The following is a 27799-nucleotide window of genomic DNA, read 5'->3' on the forward strand; positions in this document are numbered from 1 at the left end:
TTCTCGGGCATAAGAACATTTTGTAAAGAATAAACTGTAATTATTAGAGAAACAAGGTAACAAAATCAAATTTATTTTTCATGTCTGCTGTTATTTCGTGTCCTTCGTTAAATTATAATTGTTACTATGTGATATGTGGACCTGTATGTATGCTCTATAAAATATGTCCTCCCAATCATTTCAAGCGATATTACATACTACAAATTTTGTACTCCTCTCAAATCAACGCTTGAAGTGGAAATTGTTTGGTGGGGGATGTTTGCTTGGATCTAGGGGTTAGCCGGGGGATGCTCCTGTGTTATTTATAACATGGGTGCAATTGGACAGGAAGAGGGGTTGCTTAAATTTTCCTATCTGTGATAAGTACTTCTTTGCAGCCCCTTCCATTTAGAACACTGAAAAATATTCTACAAACATCATAACATTGCGACGGTATGATTATTTATGAACAAGTCTACTATGTTATGATAATAAAGCATTTCGTATACAATTAGTACTGACAATTTATTTCGATCGGAACACTGTCCAATTCCTATCACCAACATTTCAGTTTTGCTTTCCTTACATGAACTCAATATGTAGTACGCAGTGGTGCCCGTAGATGTCAGGCAAAGTCGATGCATTGCTTGTGACACCTGCAGGGAGAAGGGTGAACTACTTGAAATAATGTCAATGCATTCCTGTGGAATAGGAATACAGAACGACTCTTAGATAAATTATAATTGAAGTAAATATTGCATGGATCGTAGGCTAAGGGCGGTGAGGTGCAAGGATAAATTACCAATTAATGTGCGAGTAAATGGCTATGTTGATTGATTGATTGATTTGTTGCTTGAAGTCCACTTTATTCACAGAAAAGGCTAATCGGGACTGGACGTACAGTTTAAAGTGGGATCCGAACCACTGTGCCATGTGCCTTCACCGGGTATCGAACCCGGGACCCCTTCATTACAAGGGGACAACGTTATCACCACGCCGTCGGGAAGCCCTAAATGGCTGTTTTGCAGATCTTCATGTGAATTTATTTAAGCGATCTCCCAATAGGGAAACAGGGGCCGAATTTATTTTCGATTTCTAATAATTTAACTAAATGTGTGTGTGTGTGTGTGTGTGTGTGTGTGTGTGTGTGTGTGTATATATATGTTAGGGTCGGACGTTACGATTGATTTTTTATTTTGTTATTGTTTAGTGATCCTTTATATGCTTTCAATCTGAATTGCAAGTCTAAGTAACGTACAGTTTTCTTTTTACAGGGGTTTAACTGAGTGAAGTTGTGTCAATGTGCCAGAATGGAGAAAACTGAGGGGAGAGTGGTGATCAAATATTTTGTGAAGAAGAAGTGGACGGTATCCAAAATTCATGAGGACTTGGTGGATACATTAGGGGACAGTGTTCCTTCATACAGTATGGTGAAGAGATGGTGTCGTGAGTTTCATTGTGGGAGAGAGTCGTGTGAGAATGAACATGCAGGTGGAGCACCAAAAACTGTCATGACGACCGAAAACATTAACAAAGTCCACGATATCGTGCTGAAGGATCGTCGAGTCACTATCCGTCATGTTGCTGAGATGTGTGGCCTGTCATATGGCACTGTGCAAAACATAATTACCCAGGAATTGCAAATGAAAAAAAATGCTGCAAGATGGGTCCCTCGAAACCTCACCCCAGATCAGAAGCGCACACGAGTGCTCATCAGTCAAGAACTTCTTGACAAGTTTCGTGCTGATATAGACGATTTCCTTGCCCGATTTGTAACTATGGATGAAACATGGGTCCATCACTTCGACCCAGAAACAAAATCACAAAGCATGGATTGGAAACACCCACATTCTCCACCAACGAAGAAGTTCAAGGTGCAAACGTCAGCCAAGAAGGTGATGGCCTCAATTTTCTGGGACTGCAAGGGTGTCCTTCTTGTGGACTATCTACAAAGAGGCCAAACCATCACTGGCATATACTACAATGACCTAATCTAAAAATTACGTGATTCCATCAAGAAAAAGAGGAGTGGGATGTTGACCCGTGGTGCGCTCCTTCACCAGGACAATGCACCTGTCCACACCTCACGCATTGCGAGGGCCGCTATCGCAGATGCATCGTTCGAATTGCTGCCCCACCCAACCTATTCCCCAGATTTGCCCCCCAGTGATTTTCATTTGTTCAAACATTTGAAGAATGACATTAGTGAGCAAAACTTTTCTGATGATTCTGAGGTGATAAGGGCTGTGGACTCATGGTTGGAGGACCAGTCGGAAGATTTTTTTTTTGCAAGGTATCCACGCGTTGGAGCACCGATGGGAGAAGTGCATTGGAGTTGTAGGGGAGTATGTTGAAAAATAAAAAAAAATTGAAACCCTATTGCCGCTCTTTCTATGTTAGGGTTAGAGCAACCTGATCGCCCCTCGTGTATATATATATATATATATATATATATATATATATATAATATGTGTGTGTGTGTGTGTGTGGTGTGTATGCGCGCGCGCGCGCGCACGTGTGCTTGTTCGTCAGTTTTCTATATTGTACAGATTTTTACTTACGTAACACAGCTAAACCTCACTAACGTATTATAAATCAAAAAATTTGAATATACATCTAAGGATTACATGCTATCATAATCCAATGGCTCCAAAACAATTATTCCACAACACACGTATTATCTGCGACTCTGTATTGTGAACTATTCCATGAAGGGATATGTTACACCAATGTGACAAGCGACAGGTCGCATGCCGTTTGGGGGCAAAACAATCGAATGTAGGCTTATACAGCCTGTTGCCCCGCTACGGTATGAAAGGTCACCATAGGTTGGGTCGTTTTCAATCCTGAACGTGGTAGGAAAACAATACTCTATGCGAAAAGTCGCCCCTTTATCAACTATAATACTTACAAAAAGCAAGCAGAAGTAGTATCACCGACGCATAAATAGCATTAGAATAGTACATGATATTCAAATCATGTCCGATGTCCTCTAGGCTGTCATGGTTCTTCACTATAACGGGCGGAAGCAAGAAGCCCATTGCGTTTCCTATCTGGAATCATTCGTATGAATATCTGTTAAAAGAAAGCCACTGTCACATAGACATTAATTGTTTTTAAATTCGTATGAAACAGATGCAAGCTGGAATACATAGAGGTGGACCTGTCGGACATTCTTTTGTGTTCGCGTCTGGGAATTTTCGTGTGTTGTGGGTTCATATTAAGTCTCGAAAATTTGAAGAAAAAAATAATCCTGGAATGTCTCCTGTCCAATGAAGGTTTTAAGTACCGCATGTACTGAAAATTTGTTAAAATTATACTTCAGAAAATATAGAGCATTCACATAAATTTACTTCAATCTTTGTCGATCAATCCCGGACGAGCCCCCATTCTATGTATTCCACTTTGTACAAAACAAAGATACAGTCTGTTCAAAAAATGTTACGTAGCATTATGAGGGAACGTTTGTAATTATTTCCTTTTATTCCTTTTCTGCCATGGTTCTCTTGGAAGTGTGTTTTCCACGACGACTGATCTCAAGGAGGTTGTGGCCCTCACGGTCCCCGGTTGTAACACTTTCGTGTGGGGGGCACTTAAAGGATGTTTGTTGCCTATGCAACTTATCAGCACAGTATTGAGAATTTCAAGCGAACGTTTGGAACTGTGTCCATGCAATCTCACAGCAAAAATTTCAAAGGATGTTCAAGAACATCTTTCACCGTATCCTTTCGCGTGAAACACAAAATGGCGGCCAGTTCAAGCATTTACTGTGAAACAAATTGTTTCCTCATAAGGCTACGTCACTTTATTAGCACCCCGTACATTAACATTTACACAGACGTCTAGCATCATTCCGGAGAAACAATAGATCGTCACACGTAACAGTGTAGTGACCCTCCGTAGCTATAATCAACAATGAAAACATGACCATTTCCGGTGTTGCACTTGGTGTCTATGAATCACCTCGCTTAATTTCCAGATGTTTTACTGTTTTCCATCCTTAACCCAAATTTCACTTCCATACAGTAGTAGCGGATTCATTTCTTGTTTTAGGGCCTCCCCGATGGATCAGTAGTAGCGTCGTTGCCTTGTAATGAAAGGGTCACGGGTTCGATGCCCGGTGGACGCACATAGTGGTTCGGATCCCACTTTAAACTGTAGGTCCAGTACAGATTAGCCTTACTGTGCATAAAGTGAACTTAAAAACACCAAATCAATCAATCATTTATTGTTTTATATCCTAGAAAATTGTTCCTAATTCCAATTTTACAATTTCAAAACATTATCTCGTTTGAAGTAAATATTTTCCACAACTCAACTGGTCGATAGCCCGAGAAAATCTATTCATTATCTCGTTTATACCCTGTAGTTAATATTATACATATTATGTTCTTCTTGTACACAATTTGAAACTTATATTCTTGTTTTCTCAATTTGAATATCTACTTTGTGCTCAGATAAATTATTCTGTGTGTATATATACGATATTTAAGCATTTCGTTTACACTTGCGTAGGTCAGCGAGCGCTCCAGTCGGTGTGACCTTCCCGCTTGCGTCGAAAGGTAAAAAATATTCCTGGGAACACTGACGTATAGAGAGGGAGGACTGGTGGGCCTTTCAAACAAAAACAGCGAAGAACTGGGGAAAACCAGAGTGGTAACGCCCCTTAAAATGGCCCCCAATTGCCATTTCTTTAGAGTAGAAAGTTCTAAATACACGAAATATCTTATTGTGTATACCGTCCCTTTAGAAATCAGCTTATGTACTGTCCACCCTTGCAATTGCAACCCCCACCGAAATAGAAAAATCCTGAGTACGCCAGTGCCAATTTCGCGGAACCGCCCCTGTTTCTTCTGCCAAGATAACTGTTACGAATCAGATAGGAGAGGCTTTCCACAGCACTAGCGCGACCGACGAAGCCTCCTTCCTAGGTCACTCCCTCTTTATAACGCTACAGTACATGTTCTCGCTCTACAGTCCACACGCGCATACGACAGAGCTCTTCCAAAAATTGCTGCGGATTGGCCAGACCTAGAATACGAACTACTATGCAATGTGCCTCCACCGTGGATCAAACCCAGAACCCCCTTGATTACGTTACCACTGCTACATCACAGGGCCGTTTTCCGTTGTTCCCGAGTATGTTTAAACTCTCTCAAGTTTTCCATTGAAGGTTACATTTACAACTCAGAATTATCCCTTCTGTACAAAATCGCCGACCTCTGTGGCGTAGTGGCTACAGCGCCAGGGATCTCGGGGCATGGGTGTTCTTTGTGAGCGTCTCTTCATCAATGAATTAGCCAAAGGTGGCAGAAAGGCGACGCTAAAGAACAAGATAATTAAATCAAATCCCCCCCACAATAACACTACAACTGGCAACACTGGCACTGACCTACCATCGGTCGGGATACATAAATGTTTATGCCATCACGAAAACTAGAGGAGGTAAGGGGAAAGCATACGTGACCTTGCATAGCTAGATTACATAACTCACCTGGTTTCCGAACACTCCAATTGCGCACGCCGAAGACACCTCGTTGGGGCCGAACCACACGGCGGCCAGCTTCGGGGGAATCCCCAGGACGAACAGCTGTCCGATGGCCGCCACGGTCTGTCCGATGAACGTGACGTAGAATCTGTCCGGAGACACCGATCCTACTTTTATCCAGGCTCCAGCAAATGTCAGAACAGCCCCGAATAGCACCGACGTTCTTAGCCCCTGGAAAACAATAGCACTAAATAATAAACGGAAGAGTGGTATATTGCAGACATGTCATCAAATGACGACACTGCTCCAAACAAAGAAAAGATATATGTACTTTTAGTATAACTACACATATTTTGTGTAGCACATTGATATGTGTGTGTGGTGTGTGTGTGTTTGGAAGTAACTAGTAAGTAACTATTACTTTTGAGGAATTTAACTGTAAAATTTAATGGAAGTAACTGTAACAGAGTTACTTCTTTACAACAGAAGTAATGTTATGAACAGTTACTTTATGACACTTAAAATTGTAGACTTGATAGCAGGGTGCGAAACCACTGAAGACTGGTGGGGGAAAGATCTTAATCTACAAACTCATCCCCACACATATTTATAAATTATACGATATACATATTTATGTTATTAAATGTAAGAATAAATTACTAAATAATAAAAAATACATTATTATTATTATTATTATTAAATGCATATAAAGAAATTAATGTGTTACTTTTATACATAAGAGATATATATAAAGTACCAAACTAATTCCTTCACTAACTGTTTACATTAGGAAATAGTTGGTGGGTTTTTTTCTAAGCTTTTATTTAGTTTTTGCTTTATGTTAATATGAATCAATTAGATTTCATATTTATTATTTGTTTTACTTTTATTGTGCGTATTGATGTAGATTTGTTAATGATCTCGAGAGAGAGAGAGAGAGAGTGAGAGAGCATTCAACACTCACAACCACACTACTATGTGTGTGTTTTCGATATTATTCTTAGTAAAGCATATATTTGAAGTCAAAAGTAATTGCTTATCTTTTGTTTCTTATTGGTGGGGGGATTTTTGAGGCCAAGACTGTTGGTGGGGGAAATACCCTCTGCCCCCCCAGGATTTCGTACCCTGCTTGAAAGTTTGTAACGTGGGGAAAGAGCTAAATTTGGCAACTGTGTTTCCAACTGTCTTCTTTGGGTGCTAAGGTGAAAGGATTTCTGCGGAATCGCCTAAGGCAAGATAGTTAGGTTTCGTTGCATGCTAAAATTAGAACATCCATTGCTTTCTTGCAAATTCGTCATCCAAGTCCTCAGATGACACACCAAGCACTCCTCCTCACTGGTGCAAGTGTGTAGAGGAGGCGTCATCTTTAAAATGACAAAGATAATATGTTTTGAAGTGCTCACTTGATTAGTGTTGCAGTCTTGAGGTCATGTAAATTTGAGGCGTATACAGTCTGCATTACAATTTTTATTGGACATTTTAAGTTGTTGTATTTTTAATTTGATTCTCTCTCGTACAAAGTCTGGTATATTTTGACACCTTCGCCTTACACCTGGTTACAATGTTGATGATTTTCCAATTAATAACTTCATATTTGAAGAATTCGGGAAATGGATGTTCTGAAGCCATTAAATCACCATTTAATATTGCTATCGAGGACATTTACCGTTTGTTTGGGATGCTTTCAATGTTAGAGAATCGAGAAAAGAAATGTGTTTCATGTGGAATGGTGTTTCAAAATTAAATAATTGATCTGGTAAAGAGTAAGCATAAAAGGATTGAGCATTTGAAGATAAGTGCAAGTTCTTTGTTGTGATAGTATTCTTTCCAGCACCAGCCTCTGTACTTTGTCAGACATGTAACGGACATAGAGTTGTTATTCCCCAGCCGTCATCACACATGAACGAGTTTTGCTTTGCGTGTTTGAAACCAAAATATCTTAGCAGATAAGCAGTCCTGCTCTTCGAACAGTTGAGGGAAAACTGGAAAAACAAGGCTAAGATTTCTGTAATAAGTTTGAAATTGAAGAAAGGTTAGAATTTTATCAATCTGTGATACAAACACGGATATTAAGACGTGACTACCGGGAACTCTAGAGTTGCTTGAGAACAAACTAAGAATCCAGCAATGCACAAAGCCAACAAGACTGGACAAGTAATTTATTCCTTGGAAATGTTTATGCCGAGACCAGAACTTCAATTTTGCAACGATAAGAAAGTTATAAAAGGAAATTGGTAAAAGTTTACGTCAGAGTTGATGGCTTCAGTTTTGTGCGGCTGTAAAAGTTCCTTATCAAAATCTGTGTTGCTTCAAGCCATTGAAAGTATACGAGACGAGCCGATACATGTTGCGGTTTCAAGAGAGCTTTGAGGAACTTTGTCGGTGTCAGTTTTATCACTATCTGAAAATGTCGACGTTCAAATCAACACTAAAATGGTGGCAAATGTTAATACGAAGAAATTTCCTTTCTGAATGCAAAATCGAAAGTTGATATTTTAATGACAGTAAGTGATTTAGCTGAATGAACTTAAATTAATTCAGGACTTTAGTGGATGACGAAGAAAGGCAACTTTTGCTGTAATACCCCAGATTCTACAGAGAATTCGCTACGAGACTCGGCGGCAAGCTGCCCGGCATCAGCGCTTGTCATTCCCGGTGAACGGGTCAGCAACAGTCGCTAGAGTCGGCTATTAAAATTACAGTTTTCATATTGTGTACTAACCTTGACTACAGAAGGTGTTGAAAATGATGTCCCTCCGCTGCAACACATTCCTGGCATCTCCGAAGGAAATTGGCATTTACACGTGCAAGTTCGTCTACTGTAATTCTCCCGATTTTTCGTACAATACTCTCTTTTAACTCACGAATGGTGTGCGGATTGTCTTTGTATACTTTATTTCCCCATTTTTCTTTCCACTTTTATTCAGAACTGACCCTGAGTAGGTGGAACCGTACGTTCTGGCTGGGTCCTTTGACCTACTTTTCGCCTTACGACGTTTTACGCACTAAACTAACCTACAATGAGAGAAAAGAGGACAGAAAAAGCTCTGGCATCACTTTTTAAGCTATTTTTTTACCTTCAAAAAAAAAGAGAGAGGAGAGAGAGAGTGAGAGAGGGGGACGAGTTAAACAACCGACAGTGCTGCCAATTTTCTCGCAGTGTTGCCAACCGCTTATTCGAAAAAATCACCAAGGTTTTTGGTCTAACCTAACCTAAAACAGCAAGGAGTTGGCAATTTTGCTTGAGAGTTCAGAAAACCGGAAGTGAGGCTTGGTGAGGCTCGCAGTGTTGCCAACATTTTACTCGAAAAAAAATCACCAAAGTTCTTGGTCTAACCTAACCTAAAGCAAGAAGCTGGCAATTTTGCTTGAGAGTTCTGCAACCGAAAATGGGACTCGCAGTGTTGTTAACTCCTCACTCGAAAAAAATCACCAAGGTTTTTGTCTTGGTCTAACCTAACCTAAAGCAAGGAGCTGGCAACCTTGCTTGAGGCTTGCCTTACAGTGCATAAAGCAAAATTGCCAACCTACTGGTACTTTTGCCATGGCCTTTTACAAAAATGAGAGAGGAGAGAAAGAGGTGAGAGAGAGAGGAGAGAGAGAGAGAGAGGAGAGAGAGGGAAGAGTTAAACAACCGACAGCTGCCAACACCCAACCTAACCTAACCTAACCTAACCTAACCCACTCTAACCTAACCTAACCTAACCTACTCTAACCTAACCTAACCTAACCTAACCCACTCTAACCTAACCTAACCTAACCTAACCTAACCAGGTCTAACCTAGCCTAAAGCAAGGAGCTGGCAAGTTTACTTAAGACTTGCCTTACAGTGCATAAAGCAAGGTTGCCAACCTACTGGTATTTTTGCCATAGCCTTTTACAAAAAAGAGAGAGAAGAGAGAGAGGGAAGAGTTAAACAACCGACAGCCTACCTACAGCTTTTTTTTCTCTTGGTCTAACCTAGCCTAAAGCAAGGAGCTGGCAACTTTGCTTGAGGTTTGCTTTACAGTGCATAAAGCAATTTTTGCCAACCTACATATACTAAACAAGGAGAGCCGGCACTGCCGTAAAAGAGAGAGAGATGGATGGATGGGAACACTACACGGGTTCAACGTCATCAAATAAAAATCGCCTTAATGGTTTTTTCTTGTAAGGCATGATCTCTATTTTTCTGCAGTGTTACCAACTCCTACCTATATTTTTTTTTAGTTGGCAAGGGCTAGAGAGAGAGAAAAACTTATAGCTGGGAACAGTAATGAGCGAATGCGTCATATCGCAATTTTCCAACTCCGGCAATGTTTGTATATTGCGACCTTTGTAAACCTCTCTCTCTCTCGGGGGAACGATGTGCCACACACACACACACACACGCGCGCGTGCGCGTGTATTGTGATGCAAGCAAACAGACAAAATAATAATAATTGTTGTTTTTTTAGGATTCCTGGCCCCCATAACCCCGCCAGGGGTGCGTGGTGCCCAACCAAAAAAGTAAAATTTTCCTGTACGGCCTTCGAACGTAGAATTGATTGACGTGGGGGCGAATCTCTTCGGGGATGTTTTTCAATTTGACCTGCGAGAACAGGTGAGGCATGAAGTTGTCTATGAGTATCAAATTTGCTGCTGCGGGGAATGCGTATCTGCTTTTCTTCTTCACCATGTCGAATTCAAGGTAGAGGTCCACTCTATAAAAATAAACAAACCCGTCCCCTACGTCTACGTTGTATTTGATCTCTCTGTTCACTTTGTTCAAATTTCTGAACATAGGTTCTATTCATATTTTTACTCACGTATAGGCGTACATGATGAATCAGCAAACATATTTTTTCTAAGTCTTGCCGTTTCCAAGATAATCTTATTTCCGCTCGCCATTTTCGATTTCCGAGCATAGGTTCTATTCATATTTTACTCACATATAGGCGTACGTGACGAATCCGCAAACAGATTTCTCCTAAGTCTTACTGTTTCCAAGATAACGCCACTTCCGGTCGCTATTTTCGATTTCCGAGCATAGGTTCTATTCATACTTTTTCTCACATATAGGCGTACGTGACGAATCCGCAAACAGATTTTTTCTAAGTCTTGCCGTTTCCAAGATAACGCCACTTCCGGTCGCCATTTTGGATTTCCGAACATAGGTTCTATTCATACTTTTTCTTACGTATAGGTGTACATGATGAATCACCAAACAGATTTCTCCTAAGTCTTACCGTTTCCAAGATAACGCCACTTCCGGTCGCCATTTTGGATTTCCGAGCATAGGTTCTATTCATACTTTTTCTCACATATAGGCGTATGTGACGAATCCGCAAACAGATTTTTTCTAAGTCTTGCCGTTTCCAAGATAACGCCACTTCCGGTCGCCATTTTGGATTTCCGAACATAGGTTCTATTCATACTTTTTCTTACATATAGGTGTACATGATGAATCACCAAACAGATTTCTTCTAAGTCTTACCGTTTCCAAGATAACGCCACTTCCGGTCGCCATTTTGGATTTCCGAGCATAGGTTCTATTCATACTTTTTCTCACATATAGGCGTATGTGACGAATCCGCAAACAGATTTCTCCTAAGTCTTACCGTTTCCAAGATAACGCCACTTTTGGTCGCCATTTTGGATTTCCGAGCATAGGTTCTATTCATACTTTTTCTCACGTATAGGTGTATGTGATGAAACCGCAAACAGATTTCTCCTAAGTTTTACTGTTTCCAAGATAACCCCACTTCCGGTCGCCATTTTGGATTTCCGAGCATAGGTTCTATTTATACTTTTTCTCACGTATAGGTGTACGTGATGAATCTGCAAACAGATTTCTCCTAAGTCTTACTGTTTCCAAGATAACGCCACTTCCGGTCGCCATTTTGGATTTTTGAACATAGGTTCTATTTATACTTTTTCTCACATATAGGCGTACGTGATGAATCCGCAAACATATTTTTTCTAAGTCTTACCGTTTCCAAGATAACGCTACTTCCGGTCGCCATTTTGGATTTCCGAACATAGGTTCTATTCATACTTTTTCTCACGTATAGGTGTACATGATGAATCACCAAACAGATTTTTCCTAAGTGTTACTGTTTCCAAGATAACGCCACTTCCGGTCGCCATTTTGGATTTCCGAACATAGGTTCTATTCATACTTTTTCTCACGTATAGGTGTACGTGATGAATCCGCAAACAGATTTTTCCTAAGTTTTACCGTTTCCTAGATAACCCCACTTCCGGTCGCTATTTTCGATTTCCGAACATAGGTTCTATTCATATTTTTACTCACGTATAGGTGTACGTGATGAATCAGCAAACAGATTTTTTGCTAAGTCATGAATTGGAGGGTTCTATGACAACCTATATTAATTCTCGTAAGAGAACAGAACGTGTTCTACGGGGCAAGTTAAGGGGGCATGTGCATGGCCAAAGGGGAAGTTTCTTTGCGCGCTCAAGCATGATTTAATTTTATTATATTTTCAGATTGACCACAAAACAAGGTGTTGACAGGCAGTGTGTATATATATTGTAAGAAGATGTTTTATTATCAACCTCTACTTCTTGCAGTACATCCTGGACACAGCGTTGCAGGTTAACAAAGGACTTTTGGTCAGTATATATTTTTTTTCTTAAAACTGTTCGGTTACTCGCTCGTTCCTGACATCATGCAGAAAAGTTTTCTCCGCGATGAGGATGACGCTACACAGAGTGTCGGCAGGCAAGGCATAGTGGAACTCGCACACAATCTTGATGTTGGTGCGATCGTTAACAACCACCTGCCTTCTTTTAGATGTGTTGATGATGAACATGGGTCTGCGAGCTATGAACTCGTTTGGATTGTAGTACACGTCCACGTTACCGGAAGTCACTCGTTTGTAAGCTGTGTACGCCTCGTACAGTTTCAGGTAGTCCTCTTCTGCGATGTTTAGGTTGTAGTTCTCACGTGGGGAAACTTCGTTCCTGCCATTTTTGAGGTAAATGTTCTTAATCTTGCAGTTGTCGAACTGGCTTGAATTTTTCTCCTGATTGTTACCTCTTCCTGTCTGGAAGAGTACGACTGCAAACTCGGGCATGTCGTACCGAATGTTGTTGAATTGCGTGGTTACGTCAAATTCGAAATGATTGCCGGAAGCAGGTTTTTGCACACACTGGTAGCCATAAAACTGAATGGACACTTGAGGATTCTTCAGGATGTCGGCTTTGTACTTGAGAGCATAGTTTGATTCGTATTCTACCACTGGCACGCGCAGCTCCATGGACCTTACAATACACTTGGCAGCGTCGGGTAGTGTGTTGGGAAGCAAGGTAGTCCCGTCCGGGCCCAAAGTGCTGTATCGCATCAGCGCGTCGTTGTCGTTGGCAGCTCTGCGAAAAGTGACGCGCAAACCACCCTTCCACATGATCTCCTTGTAGTCCGAGAAGAAACCGGGCAGCAGACGCATGGGAAACAGTACTGTGTGACTTTGAGTTTTGATTTTTGTACCTGCCTCGAATCCCCCTGCCTGGTAGTATGCTGCATCGGTCTTGGAGAGTTTCAGTGTTCCCACGGCAGTCGAGGTAATCCCCGGGTAGTCAACCCTATCGATGACGGTGCCGTGCTTTCTAACTTCCACCTGTGAGAATAGGTACGGCACAAAATTATCTACGAGTCTTAGGTTTGCGTTGGCAAGAAATGCTTCGCCGTTGTCTCTCTTCACTACATCAAACTTGACGTACAAATCAGCTCTGTGAGGGTGAATGAATCCATCCCCGACGTCCACATCGTATTCTATCTCTCGATTCGCTTCGTTAAGGTTGGCAAACGTGCGACGGTTGGGGGGGAAGGACTGCAACTCGTAACTTTCGATTTGTTCCATGATGGCTATTTATTATATGTTAATCTCCACGACGGTAGTGGTCGCGGCTCCTGCAAAATCAACCACCTCCCTCTTCTTGTCTGTCACTGCTAATTCTATGTTGTCTATGCGATTACGAGATACAGGAAAGTATATCGGTGGGGAGGGTGTGTAGATAATTGGCTCCATGAATTTAGAGTTTGGTTTGAACGTAGCGATAATACCTGTCCGCTTGTGACTCCCTGGGATGCCGTCAGAGGATTTGGTGATCATACCTTGATCATTTTTTTACAGAGCAGTTCGGGTAGGTTGTTATTTATAGACCCCACCCCAATTTTTTTTTTGTTTTGTGTTCATGGCGATGGTCCTACCTAATGCGGCGACCCATTCGCCCAGCGAGATGTCTCTGCTGACGAGTCTCCCGAAAGCTGCGTGCTCTAACTTTCTGTCAGCATCATGACGTACATCGAGATCGGTATTGGTATTGTAGGCAATATCGTGATTCTTGCATGCAGCATCCAGGGGATTCACACCCTTGTCGCCTCTCTTTACTCGCTGTTCGAGTTTGGTACCGGTACGTTTCTCACAACGTTGCAACGTTTAGAAAGTCGTTAATTTTGTTTCTGTATTTTCCGTCGTTGGGTTTCCTCGTCATGTCGATCGTCGCGAATCCGAAATCGTCACTGTTCCAGCCAGAAGAGCAACGTTCCGAAAATTGATTGATCAACAGGCCGTTGAGTTTAGTTCGAGAAAAAACGAGGTTTTCGGATTGTACCCAACCATGGAACTCAACGAGGGGCGTGGTTTGGAAAATCGAAAAATCGAAAGTCACGTTCGAGGGTGACAACGTGAAAGTCAATTTGGGTGAGAAAAACAGCTGGAACAGGTATCCCGGTACGGTTGGACTGTGGGAACTCATCACCAAAAAAGCAGCCAAGAGATTACGCAGACGAAGATTACCAAAGTTACAAGGAAATTTTGATCATGACGGATGCCTTGTACCAAAACAACGACGCTACGCAGAATCGCGTCAAATCTAGCAGCGGCGAAAAAATACAAGAACCTCATCAAGCCAATATGGAACCAGGTCAAAACAGGCAGTGGCGTCAAACTCTACAACAACCTGCCCAAAAAGTTTGTGTGGGTTGACGACGTGCGCAAGCTCATAGACAGGTTGTTGGTTATTGCAGGAGAGGAGAATGCAGGCAACAGCAACTTTCGCAACGAGAAGGTAGGAATTGTGGACATGGTTAGCTCCAAGCTTGCCAACTTCATTGTGAATAACGACAAAGGCATAGGGTACCTCATCAAAATCAACAACACCCTACCTCCGAAATTTTGGAACGTGGCCGAAGGTCGAGGTCTCGTGAACGACAACATCAACAAGCTACCCTTCAAGATGCACTTGCCAGGTTACCAGTACCGCGGCCCGGTACCAAACTCGAACAGCGAGTAAAGAGAGGCGACAAGGGTGTGAATCCCCTGGATGCTGCATGCAAGAATCACGATATTGCCTACAATACCAATACCGATCTCGATGTACGTCATGATGCTGACAGAAAGTTAGAGCACGCAGCTTTCGGGAGACTCGTCAGCAGAGACATCTCGCTGGGCGAATGGGTCGCCGCATTAGGTAGGACCATCGCCATGAACACAAAACAAAAAAAAAATTGGGGTGGGGTCTATAAATAACAACCTACCCGAACTGCTCTGTAAAAAAATGATCAAGGTATGATCACCAAATCCTCTGACGGCATCCCAGGGAGTCACAAGCGGACAGGTATTATCGCTACGTTCAAACCAAACTCTAAATTCATGGAGCCAATTATCTACACACCCTCCCCACCGATATACTTTCCTGTATCTCGTAATCGCATAGACAACATAGAATTAGCAGTGACAGACAAGAAGAGGGAGGTGGTTGATTTTGCAGGAGCCGCGACCACTACCGTCGTGGAGATTAACATATAATAAATAGCCATCATGGAACAAATCGAAAGTTACGAGTTGCAGTCCTTCCCCCCCAACCGTCGCACGTTTGCCAACCTTAACGAAGCGAATCGAGAGATAGAATACGATGTGGACGTCGGGGATGGATTCATTCACCCTCACAGAGCTGATTTGTACGTCAAGTTTGATGTAGTGAAGAGAGACAACGGCGAAGCATTTCTTGCCAACGCAAACCTAAGACTCGTAGATAATTTTGTGCCGTACCTATTCTCACAGGTGGAAGTTAGAAAGCACGGCACCGTCATCGATAGGGTTGACTACCCGGGGATTACCTCGACTGCCGTGGGAACACTGAAACTCTCCAAGACCGATGCAGCATACTACCAGGCAGGGGGATTCGAGGCAGGTACAAAAATCAAAACTCAAAGTCACACAGTACTGTTTCCCATGCGTCTGCTGCCCGGTTTCTTCTCGGACTACAAGGAGATCATGTGGAAGGGTGGTTTGCGCGTCACTTTTCGCAGAGCTGCCAACGACAACGACGCACTGATGCGATACAGCACTTTGGGCCCGGACGGGACTACCTTGCTTCCCAACACACTACCCGACGCTGCCAAGTGTATTGTAAGGTCCATGGAGCTGCGCGTGCCAGTGGTAGAATACGAATCAAACTATGCTCTCAAGTACAAAGCCGACATCCTGAAGAATCCTCAAGTACCATTCAGTTTTATGGCTACCAGTGTGTGCAAAAACCTGCTTCCGGCAATCATTTCGAATTTGACGTAACCACGCAATTCAACAACATTCGGTACGACATGCCCGAGTTTGCAGTCGTACTCTTCCAGACAGGAAGAGGTAACAATCAGGAGAAAAATTCAAGCCAGTTCGACAACTGCAAGATTAAGAACATTTACCTCAAAAATGGCAGGAACGAAGTTTCCCCACGTGAGAACTACAACCTAAACATCGCAGAAGAGGACTACCTGAAACTGTACGAGGCGTACACAGCTTACAAACGAGTGACTTCCGGTAACGTGGACGTGTACTACAATCCAAACGAGTTCATAGCTCGCAGACCCATGTTCATCATCAACACATCTAAAAGAAGGCAGGTGGTTGTTAACGATCGCACCAACATCAAGATTGTGTGCGAGTTCCACGATGCCTTGCCTGCCGACACTCTGTGTAGCGTCATCCTCATCGCGGAGAAAACTTTTCTGTATGATGTCAGGAACGAGCGAGTAACCGAACAGTTTTAAGAAAAAAAATATATACTGACCAAAAGTCCTTTGTTAACCTGCAACGCTGTGTCCAGGATGTACTGCAAGAAGTAGAGGTTGATAATAAAACATCTTCTTACAATATATATACACACTGCCTGTCAACACCTTGTTTTGTGGTCAATCTGAAAATATAATAAAATTAAATCATGCTTGAGCGCGCAAAGAAACTTCCCCTTTGGCCATGCACATGCCCCCTTAACTTGCCCCGTAGAACACGTTCTGTTCTCTTACGAGAATTAATATAGGTTGTCATAGAACCCTCCAATTCATGACTTAGCAAAAAATCTGTTTGCTGATTCATCACGTACACCTATACGTGAGTAAAAATATGAATAGAACCTATGTTCGGAAATCGAAAATAGCGACCGGAAGTGGGGTTATCTAGGAAACGGTAAAACTTAGGAAAAATCTGTTTGCGGATTCATCACGTACACCTATACGTGAGAAAAAGTATGAATAGAACCTATGTTCGGAAATCCAAAATGGCGACCGGAAGTGGCGTTATCTTGGAAACAGTAACACTTAGGAAAAATCTGTTTGGTGATTCATCATGTACACCTATACGTGAGAAAAAGTATGAATAGAACCTATGTTCGGAAATCCAAAATGGCGACCGGAAGTAGCGTTATCTTGGAAACGGTAAGACTTAGAAAAAATATGTTTGCGGATTCATCACGTACGCCTATATGTGAGAAAAAGTATAAATAGAACCTATGTTCAAAAATCCAAAATGGCGACCGGAAGTGGCGTTATCTTGGAAACAGTAAGACTTAGGAGAAATCTGTTTGCAGATTCATCACGTACACCTATACGTGAGAAAAAGTATAAATAGAACCTATGCTCGGAAATCCAAAATGGCGACCGGAAGTGGGGTTATCTTGGAAACAGTAAAACTTAGGAGAAATCTGTTTGCGGTTTCATCACATACACCTATACGTGAGAAAAAGTATGAATAGAACCTATGCTCGGAAATCCAAAATGGCGACCAAAAGTGGCGTTATCTTGGAAACGGTAAGACTTAGGAGAAATCTGTTTGCGGATTCGTCACATACGCCTATATGTGAGAAAAAGTATGAATAGAACCTATGCTCGGAAATCCAAAATGGCGACCGGAAGTGGCGTTATCTTGGAAACGGTAAGACTTAGAAGAAATCTGTTTGGTGATTCATCATGTACACCTATATGTAAGAAAAAGTATGAATAGAACCTATGTTCGGAAATCCAAAATGGCGACCGGAAGTGGCGTTATCTTGGAAACGGCAAGACTTAGAAAAAATCTGTTTGCGGATTCGTCACATACGCCTATATGTGAGAAAAAGTATGAATAGAACCTATGCTCGGAAATCCAAAATGGCGACCGGAAGTGGCGTTATCTTGGAAACGGTAAGACTTAGGAGAAATCTGTTTGGTGATTCATCATGTACACCTATACGTAAGAAAAAGTATGAATAGAACCTATGTTCGGAAATCCAAAATGGCGACCGGAAGTGGCGTTATCTTGGAAACGGCAAGACTTAGAAAAAATCTGTTTGCGGATTCGTCACGTACGCCTATATGTGAGAAAAAGTATGAATAGAACCTATGCTCGGAAATCGAAAATAGCGACCGGAAGTGGCGTTATCTTGGAAACAGTAAGACTTAGGAGAAATCTGTTTGCGGATTCGTCACGTACGCCTATATGTGAGTAAAATATGAATAGAACCTATGCTCGGAAATCGAAAATGGCGAGCGGAAATAAGATTATCTTGGAAACGGCAAGACTTAGAAAAAATATGTTTGCTGATTCATCATGTACGCCTATACGTGAGTAAAAATATGAATAGAACCTATGTTCAGAAATTTGAACAAAGTGAACAGAGAGATCAAATACAACGTAGACGTAGGGGACGGGTTTGTTTATTTTTATAGAGTGGACCTCTACCTTGAATTCGACATGGTGAAGAAGAAAAGCAGATACGCATTCCCCGCAGCAGCAAATTTGATACTCATAGACAACTTCATGCCTCACCTGTTCTCGCAGGTCAAATTGAAAAACATCCCCGAAGAGATTCGCCCCCACGTCAATCAATTCTACGTTCGAAGGCCGTACAGGAAAACTTTTACTTTTTTGGTTGGGCACCACGCACCCCTGGCGGGGTTATGGGGGCCAGGAATCCTAAAAAAACAACAATTATTATTATTTTGTCTGTTTGCTTGCATCACAATACACGCGCACGCGTGCGTGTGTGTGTGTGTGTGTGGCACATCGTTCCCCCGAGAGAGAGAGAGGTTTACAAAGGTCGCAATATACAAACATTGCCGGAGTTGGAAAATTGCGATATGACGCATTCGCTCATTACTGTTCCCAGCTATAAGTTTTTCTCTCTCTCTAGCCCTTGCCAACTAAAAAAAAATATAGGTAGGAGTTGGTAACACTGCAGAAAAATAGAGATCATGCCTTACAAGAAAAAACCATTAAGGCGATTTTTATTTGATGACGTTGAACCCGTGTAGTGTTCCCATCCATCCATCTCTCTCTCTTTTACGGCAGTGCCGGCTCTCCTTGTTTAGTATATGTAGGTTGGCAAAAATTGCTTTATGCACTGTAAAGCAAACCTCAAGCAAAGTTGCCAGCTCCTTGCTTTAGGCTAGGTTAGACCAAGAGAAAAAAAAGCTGTAGGTAGGCTGTCGGTTGTTTAACTCTTCCCTCTCTCTCTTCTCTCTCTTTTTTGTAAAAGGCTATGGCAAAAATACCAGTAGGTTGGCAACCTTGCTTTATGCACTGTAAGGCAAGTCTTAAGTAAACTTGCCAGCTCCTTGCTTTAGGCTAGGTTAGACCTGGTTAGGTTAGGTTAGGTTAGGTTAGGTTAGAGTGGGTTAGGTTAGGTTAGGTTAGGTTAGAGTAGGTTAGGTTAGGTTAGGTTAGGTTAGGTTAGGTTAGAGTGGGTTAGGTTAGGTTAGGTTAGGTTGGGTGTTGGCAGCTGTCGGTTGTTTAACTCTTCCCTCTCTCTCTCCTCTCTCTCTCTCTCTCCTCTCTCTCTCACCTCTTTCTCTCCTCTCTCATTTTTGTAAAAGGCCATGGCAAAAGTACCAGTAGGTTGGCAATTTTGCTTTATGCACTGTAAGGCAAGCCTCAAGCAAGGTTGCCAGCTCCTTGCTTTAGGTTAGGTTAGACCAAGACAAAAACCTTGGTGATTTTTTTCGAGTGAGGAGTTAACAACACTGCGAGTCCCATTTTCGGTTGCAGAACTCTCAAGCAAAATTGCCAGCTTCTTGCTTTAGGTTAGGTTAGACCAAGAACTTTGGTGATTTTTTTTCGAGTAAAATGTTGGCAACACTGCGAGCCTCACCAAGCCTCACTTCCGGTTTTCTGAACTCTCAAGCAAAATTGCCAACTCCTTGCTGTTTTAGGTTAGGTTAGACCAAAAACCTTGGTGATTTTTTCGAATAAGCGGTTGGCAACACTGCGAGAAAATTGGCAGCACTGTCGGTTGTTTAACTCGTCCCCCTCTCTCACTCTCTCTCTCCTCTCTCTTTTTTTTTGAAGGTAAAAAAATAGCTTAAAAAGTGATGCCAGAGCTTTTTCTGTCCTCTTTTCTCTCATTGTAGGTTAGTTTAGTGCGTAAAACGTCGTAAGGCGAAAAGTAGGTCAAAGGACCCAGCCAGAACGTACGGTTCCACCTACTACCCTGTTACTCTAAACTTTTTTACGAGGTTTAATATAGGCGACTGTCGCGGACCCGTTCACCGGGAAAGACAAGCGCTGATGCCGGGCCGCTTGCCGCCGAGTCTCGTAGCGAATGTCAGGGAATGATCTGTATAATGGAAACACAAAAGATTACATATCCACAGTAGATTTCTAAACTATAATATAATCATTTTAAGGGTTGAATCTATCTATACTTTAACAAATTTTCTGTATTTACTGATAATTATTTTGGACATATATTTGATAGTTGTGTGATAATTTCCAATTAAATCCAGTATTAAATTTTAAGATCAAGCCTGCCATGGGCGTCCGGAAGGGGGCAAGGATGGCCGTCGACCCCCTGGAAAATTAAAGTCAACCAAAAATTATGTATTTCACACATATAATTTCATTTTAGCCACAATAATATGTGTTAATTATTGCATGAACATCATAAATTCAAATTTAAGCAATATTGTTTTAGGGAACAACACTTTTGTTGGGAGAAAATGTTCCTCGTTTTCCCCCCTGGAAAAAAATACTTTCCTTGCCCCTCCCTGGAAAAAATCCTGCGACGTCCATGAAGCCTGCAGAGCTTAACACCTTCGATTGCGATGAAATTTGATATATTAATAAGCGTAACCACGAGAAAACAAAATTAGGAGGTATGCTCAAAAATTAATGCAAAAATAGAATTTGGGCTAAATGAGGGACACCCTAAAACATACACAGAGAGTATGATACTGAATAATCAAAGTTTTAAGTCCACACGCGCTAATCATAATGGGCCTACAGTATAAAGTGAGATCCTAACCACTGTGTAATATACATACACGAACATTTCTGAATCATTGCTACCACGTTGGCTTTCAATGGGATAATTACAACCCAGAAGTGTCGGTGACTGTACCTCCACAGGGAATCGAACCTGCGACCCGTTGATTACAATGCGACAGCATTGCCACTACACCATCGGGGAGGCCGGTAATATATATATATATATATATATATATATATATATATATATAAATAACGGTACGAATAATGATAGTACTTCAAATTTCCTGAACGTTTCTCGAATACTTTGATGTCTTTTGCACTGTATTGAACAGAATAAAGGAAAGGTATTTAAAATTCTCCGAAGCGGATAGGTATTCTTGAATATAACATGCTGTATTCGTTCTCAAGGGCACAACCATCAATCATACTGTATCCTTAGATAAAAGTCACTTGTACTTCAGAAACGGACTGCAATTACCTGAACCAGTTTCGACATAATTACCTTTGATTTTACTACAAATCCGGTACGCTAGAAACCACTTCACGGCGCCCCTCTTTAGTGGGTATAGTTGAAGTCCTGATTCGAACGTCGTTTTACTTCAAAGATAGTTCCGCAAGATCAGTTTCTATCTGACAACCATATGTCAAGTTCACGTGGAGCACAGTGAATCTTACCTCAAACCTTTCCCGCCAATAGCGTCCGTTTGAGGAACTGACATTACTTGTCAAGAACACGTGGAGTAAGTGGGATGTTCCCAATTCAGTTTCTTTAGAGATTTCATAACGTGAGGCTGCGGCTATCTTTTCTAGGTTGTGTTAATGTATTGTGCTATTTTTTTACATATAATGTCGAGACCTTGAGAGTGTAACGTCATTGCAATTCGTGTTGGATGTCTAAACACTGCAGGTAGAAGTGACAACAGCGCATCTCACAATAACAGGTGCTGGCTAGAAATCATGCGTCCGGTCGGTTTCCTCTCGAGCAATGTCAAAGATACCAAACTGGCGTTCGAATCAGGACTTAAACTTTAGCAGAATCACTGGCCTGTCGATTCCCACAAAGTGCTAAAATATCTTCACCTGAAGATGAGAGAAGATATGCTCTCTCAAAAACATAGTGTTGGAATAAGCATAGGTAAAAAACTAGGCAATGGATAACGTCCAATTAATATTGCATGCTAATAAAATCGTGAGCCTTTATGCATTATTTTTTAGCTGTCATCACTATATTTTGTCAGCTTTGTCGTGATAACGTCGTTCCTTTTATTGCCGACTGGACCGAAGATTGATTGATTTGTTGTTTTAAGTCCACTTTATGCACAGCAAGGCTAATCGGGACTGTACCTACATTTTAAAGTGGGATCCGAACCACTGTGCTATGTGCCTCTATCGCGGATCGAACCCAGGACTCCTTGATTACAAGGCAATGACGTTACCACTACGCCATCGGGGAGACACGACTGGACCGAAGAAAAGTGGTTATGACTATGGGTAGAAAAATACAAGGCGACGGGTCGCCTAAAACATTCCGCCTGGTGCCTGAATTTTTCAAATTCAGTCTCTTTTTCTTTAATATTTGGTGTTTGGTGAAAATTTCTATTACCTTTCTTCAAATATCGAGAACAGTATGTTTTTTATGTTTGTGTGTTTCTGTATCACGTGTATCATTAAATCAGATTAATAAACATGTAATTATAAATTTTTGCACTGTTACTAGCCGAATTTTAAAATCCACAGCGATATGATAGAGTCGGCAATATATTGTTGATGTTGTTGATTTAGTTTATTTTACTTCGAGTTTTGTGCCTCTTGGCTAATTTGCGAAGATGGGGATGAGTGATGAAATGATGAAATTGATGAATGGACATTCACAAACAACCAAGCCCGACCGGGATTCGAACCCGGGACCCTTGGCGTCGCAGCGCGATGTGCTAACCACTCGGCCACAGGGTCGGGCGTCGGCAATATATTAAAATATATTGTATAGTTATCCATGCAGTTACCAGCACAACCATGTATGTAGAGCTCTTTAGAAAGGCCACCCTGTTGCAACAATTACTTACTTTTAATCCAATATTGTATTAATTAATAAATCAGATGTTGTAAGGTCACATTTCAAAATGTGTAACGTTATCTTAGTTAGATCCATGGCTTTCATAGACTGTATTTGCAAGTAAAACTAATGATAATAATATGTTTATTTTTTAAAAAAATCCTGGCTCCTGAGAAAAAGGGGCTGTCGCCTGAATTATTTTTTGTTTTTTCTGCCCCTGGTTAAGACTCACACTAACCTCCTGGGGTAACTGTTAAATGCTTATTTTCACTCGAACCGATATGAATATTTATCACTATGGCAATGATTTTCATGACTTAGCATATTTTCTTTTGGTAAGGGTTCCCTAAATATATAGAAATTCATATTATGAAGATACTAATTAATTTAAGGTGCTTTTTTAAGGGTATATTTGGACATATTTGGCCATTTCTACATGATAGAGCATATTTTGATAGATTTTCGGTCATATTCAGCTTATTTTTGCTTTCTCAAGGAATATACAGCCATTTTCGAAATGAATTAGTTCTTACTCCCATATTCACTCAAGTTGTTGATTTTTTTTACAATTATACGTCCCAGTTTATTTCCTGGAAAATGGTAAAAACCATTCTCCTTTTCTAATGAAATGAAATCGGAAAATGGACTTTGGCCCAAAATAATTCTGAGAAACAAATTGTATATAGTTATACAGAATATAGAAATTACAAATGTATGTAATTTTTTTAAAAAAAACATAAGTAGTAGTAGTAGTGATAATAATAACAATAATAACAAAATAAAACAATAATAATAGCAGTCATAATATTATTATTATTAATAATAATAAAAGCTTCTGTGACTGCCCCTCCTGAGAAAAATCCTGTGGGCACCCTTGATCCTAGCCCAATTTATCACCCAATTTTTGGAGTTTCATTGACAATGTTAATATGACAATCTTTGTCATAACTTGCGCGATTAATTTCACATGGCACATACCTTAACATTGAGGAACCAGGATGCAGGAAAGATGAGGGGGATGTAAACAGCCATGTAGATGAGGGAGAGCCAATCCACGGAGTAGCTTTCGACGCCATAGTATTTGGTGACGATGTTTGCGATGATGGCATAGTGGATCCAGTTGAAGGCGTTGCACATGGAGTTCAGGACGAAGAGAATTAGCATCACCCATCTTTTCCTGTAGACTCTCCACTCCACCTTCACCTCTTCGGGTTGTGTAGCTTCGCATGCTGGAGCGATTTTGTTGTCACGCATCTCCTCACCTGCTGGAGCCAAATGCAATGGAAAGAAACAAATGAATGGCCTTTTGGAGGCACTGGGGCTTGCTTCTTTTGTTTGTTAACGTCGTTTCCTACATACTTAAGTTATTTGTGATATTGAGAATGAATGATCATTAAATGAAATTACAAAAACCACACCTACTGTCGGATTAGAAATTATAGATATTACAGTTTGGAATCCAGTAGAAAATTAACGAGTAGACCTACAAAAATACAAGTTACATCAAAATTTAGCATATTGAATTCTGCATTAATCTGTGCTAACAATTTGTTTTAGTATGCTTTATATTTTTTATCGCTGTGAGAACAAAAAAGGCAGTTTTTTTTTTTAGTTTTACAAACGATGGCTCTTTTTGAAATTCTATAAATCAAAAATTGATTGTCCAATCATGAAATTTTATTATGGCGCAGGCAGAAACGTTTTAAACACAAATCTTAATTTTGACATTTTAAAAGTTTGTCAAAAAACAGTTATCATCAATTTCGCGAAACAACTCTTTTCTTAGTATTGGGTAGTCCTACAAATACAATATTGGTCTTATTTTGAAGCTCCTTGCATCTGTTTTTGAAATCCATTATCATTGTCAATGCACATTGCGAAACAGATTTTTATTCAGCGGAGTAAAGGTGAACGTGAAACGTGGCAACACGTCAAGCACCGACTCACAGTGCCAGCCCGCAGTTACCGCGGTTCAACGGACATCGCTGTGTGCGGCGTTGCCACGTTCCACGTACAGATTTACTCCACTGAATAGAAATCTATATGAAATCTGTTTCGCAATTTGACTTGACAACGATAATGGATTTTAAAAAACAGATAACTGGGTAAATTTCTCGTATCGGACAAACGGCTGAAATTTGCTAGTTCATTTAATTTGAATATTCGTACTTACGTATTCTGCATTGAGAAACATTGCTGAAGGTGGCATTTCGCTTATTTCACGGAAATGAGCTCTATTTGCGACATATCGAGTAAGTTTTCTTCGTTTCTTTTTGCCTTCGGTAACACGCAAAATGGCGGTCACAGTTTCACTACCGTACTCGGCATGCAGTGTTTCCACCCCACAGCACCCAAAAATACCTACGTAGCCCCACAAAGCATTGACGCATAGCCCCACGAACCATTCATACATAGCCCCACGAACCATTTCCGGTAAGGTTAGGTTAGGTAGGGTCACTATAGGTTACAATAGTGAAAAATTGGTTTCGAAAAAAATATGCGTAGCCCTACACACCATTCTCGCATAGCCCCACGAACCATTGACACATAGCCCCACGAACCATAGACACATAGCCCCACGAACCATTTGCGGAAATGTACCTTCTTCAGTTACAAAAACACGTGTTTGGAAACACTGACCGGGATTACGTCATCAGATACAGGCTACATCCACCTGGAAGTAAATGGATGCAAGAGCTTTCGTGCATCGGTCAGACATTTATATCGAAAAATAGATGATTTACCGGCAAAATTGAATGAACGATGCGAGAAAACACTTCCCCGAACTTCCACAAGTCTAAAGAAACTGCATTCGGTAAGTAATTTCTCCTGTAAATTTGAAGAAATCCGTTTGTCCGATACGAGAAATTTACCGATAACTGTTTTTTGACAATTTTTTAAAATATCGAAATTAAGATTTGTGTTTAAAATCTTTGTCTGCGCCATACTAAAATATCATCACGATTGGACAATCCCTTTTCGTTTTATAGATTTCTAAACTTTAAAAAAAACGGCCTTTTTGTTCTCACGACGATAAAAAATAGAAGGCATACTCGAAAAAATAAATGGTTAGCATAGATTAACGCTGAATTGAATAAAAGCTAAATTTTGATGTAACTCGTTTTTATGTAGATCTACTGGTTAATTATTAATTGGAGTCCAAACTCTAGTATCTATAATTTTTAATCCGATAGTAAGCTCTTCCTGGAACTCATAAGTAAGATCCAGATTTTTCAGGTGGATCGAACACTCAACTAACCCGACCACTGAAGTCCAAATTAGTGCTTGTAATTACAAAGCACCTACCAGCAAATGTAAACAAGCACAATAACCTTAAAAGCATCTCGACAATTTACAAAACAACATATATCGTACAAACACTATTTACAGCCTAAAGTGTAAATCAGCAACCCTGAGACCTTCTGTAAACAAACCGTCTCACCGATTCGATGTATCACTGAACACAGACCTTCCCGCACGCATAGAACTCGCCATGTTGAAAGTGGCACTACTTCCTTGCTGTTCACATGATTATTTTTAGAAAATAACCAATGTTATAAAATATCATTATGTACACAAATCTCTAAGCTCATTGAAATTTACAATGCATATTCCTACAAAATGTTCACACTTATATTGCCTTGCCATGTCACCAAGTTATTTTACGAAGTGCACTATGTTTGGCGGAACAAAAATCGTTATTAGGATGCTTGTCAAAGTTTCCAACCGCAATAAATTTACGAACTTTCTTTGTCTTGTTTTGATCATCATCATCAATATATTTATTGGACTTACAGCAATGCATATGGCTGTTTATGCCCATTATATATTTTATTTACATAAGATACAATTTACATAAAATCTAGAAACAAATTTCAAATACACTCCTACCTATATCAAACCTTAGAAATATACATTACCATGTTATGTCATTTTGTCTAAAAAGATGCAATTAAAGTATATTCAATTCGCATGCAACAAAGAAGTCAAATTTATGGGAAATGATTGCTGGTGCAAAGAGTTGACCGTAAAGGTGAAGCAATAAGTACAAAAGAAAGAGCATTGGGTTTAAAGTGAGACGTAATTTGCGGCAGCGTATCCCATACTACAAATTGGCCGTTGCTTTACCTTACGTAATGAATCCTGTGACAACGCTGGATTTTCGTGTGGATTATTTTACTTCTATGAGTTTGCAATGCTTTCTGCATGCACGTGGTTTTGTTTACAGAAGGTCTCAGGGTTGGTGATTTAAACTATAGGTTGTAATACACAGCACAACAAAAAAATATAATGCAATATTATGTACAGTAAATAATATACAATTTACTCTATATTATAGTTTATTTCCTGAAGTTCTTTCAGGATATTTCTTCATACTACCGTATTCCTTAACGTTCAATATCTATATATTAATCTTGCAAAGAGTTATTCAGATGTATAACGACAATGCTGAATTCTTTAACTTTATTTATGCTTGCATTATTATGTCACATAGTTCAGAGGCTACTCGTCTATACACACACAAACGCATGCACACACAGTTCTGTAATGATTAAATTGCTGAAAGAAAACAATTTAATTTCAAAGATTCATTTCTCTTTTATTTTTAATTATGGCTAAAACTTTGATTCACACTATGTAATTGTAACACATATTTTTTGCTCCATCTTGTACTATCATATTTATTCCTGATTCTTTATTCAGCATGTAATTGAACTTTAAAATTAGAATGAATCGAAGAATTTGCAAAAAAAATTATGATCTTACACGTACACATTA

The 27799-nt window shown here is 40.5% G+C and overlaps 1 protein-coding gene across 2 annotated transcripts in view; it reads right to left on the reverse strand.

The window, feature by feature from the left end:
• The window catches only part of LOC146001292 (choline/ethanolamine transporter flvcr2a-like), a 47430-nt gene that overhangs the window by 14008 nt on the left and 5623 nt on the right, over positions 1–27799 (reverse strand). Inside the window, exons 2-4 of one of the 2 annotated variants that reach the window (XM_083138598.1) lie at positions 23999–24282; positions 5474–5698; positions 2891–3032 (exon numbers count right to left, since the gene is read on the reverse strand). In XM_083138598.1, coding sequence (XP_082994724.1) covers positions 2891–3032; positions 5474–5698; positions 23999–24274 — 643 coding nt within the window. In that variant the 5' untranslated portion in view covers positions 24275–24282. Of the gene's footprint in view, positions 1–2890; positions 3033–5473; positions 5699–23998; positions 24286–27799 lie in introns of both variants that reach the window. The other variant, XM_083138599.1, reaches the window with a different exon arrangement.

Source organism: Lepisma saccharinum, chromosome 17 (genome assembly GCF_977018435.1).
Source record: "Lepisma saccharinum chromosome 17, izLepSacc3.1, whole genome shotgun sequence".
In the NCBI taxonomy this organism is placed as follows: domain Eukaryota; kingdom Metazoa; phylum Arthropoda; class Insecta; order Zygentoma; family Lepismatidae; genus Lepisma; species Lepisma saccharinum.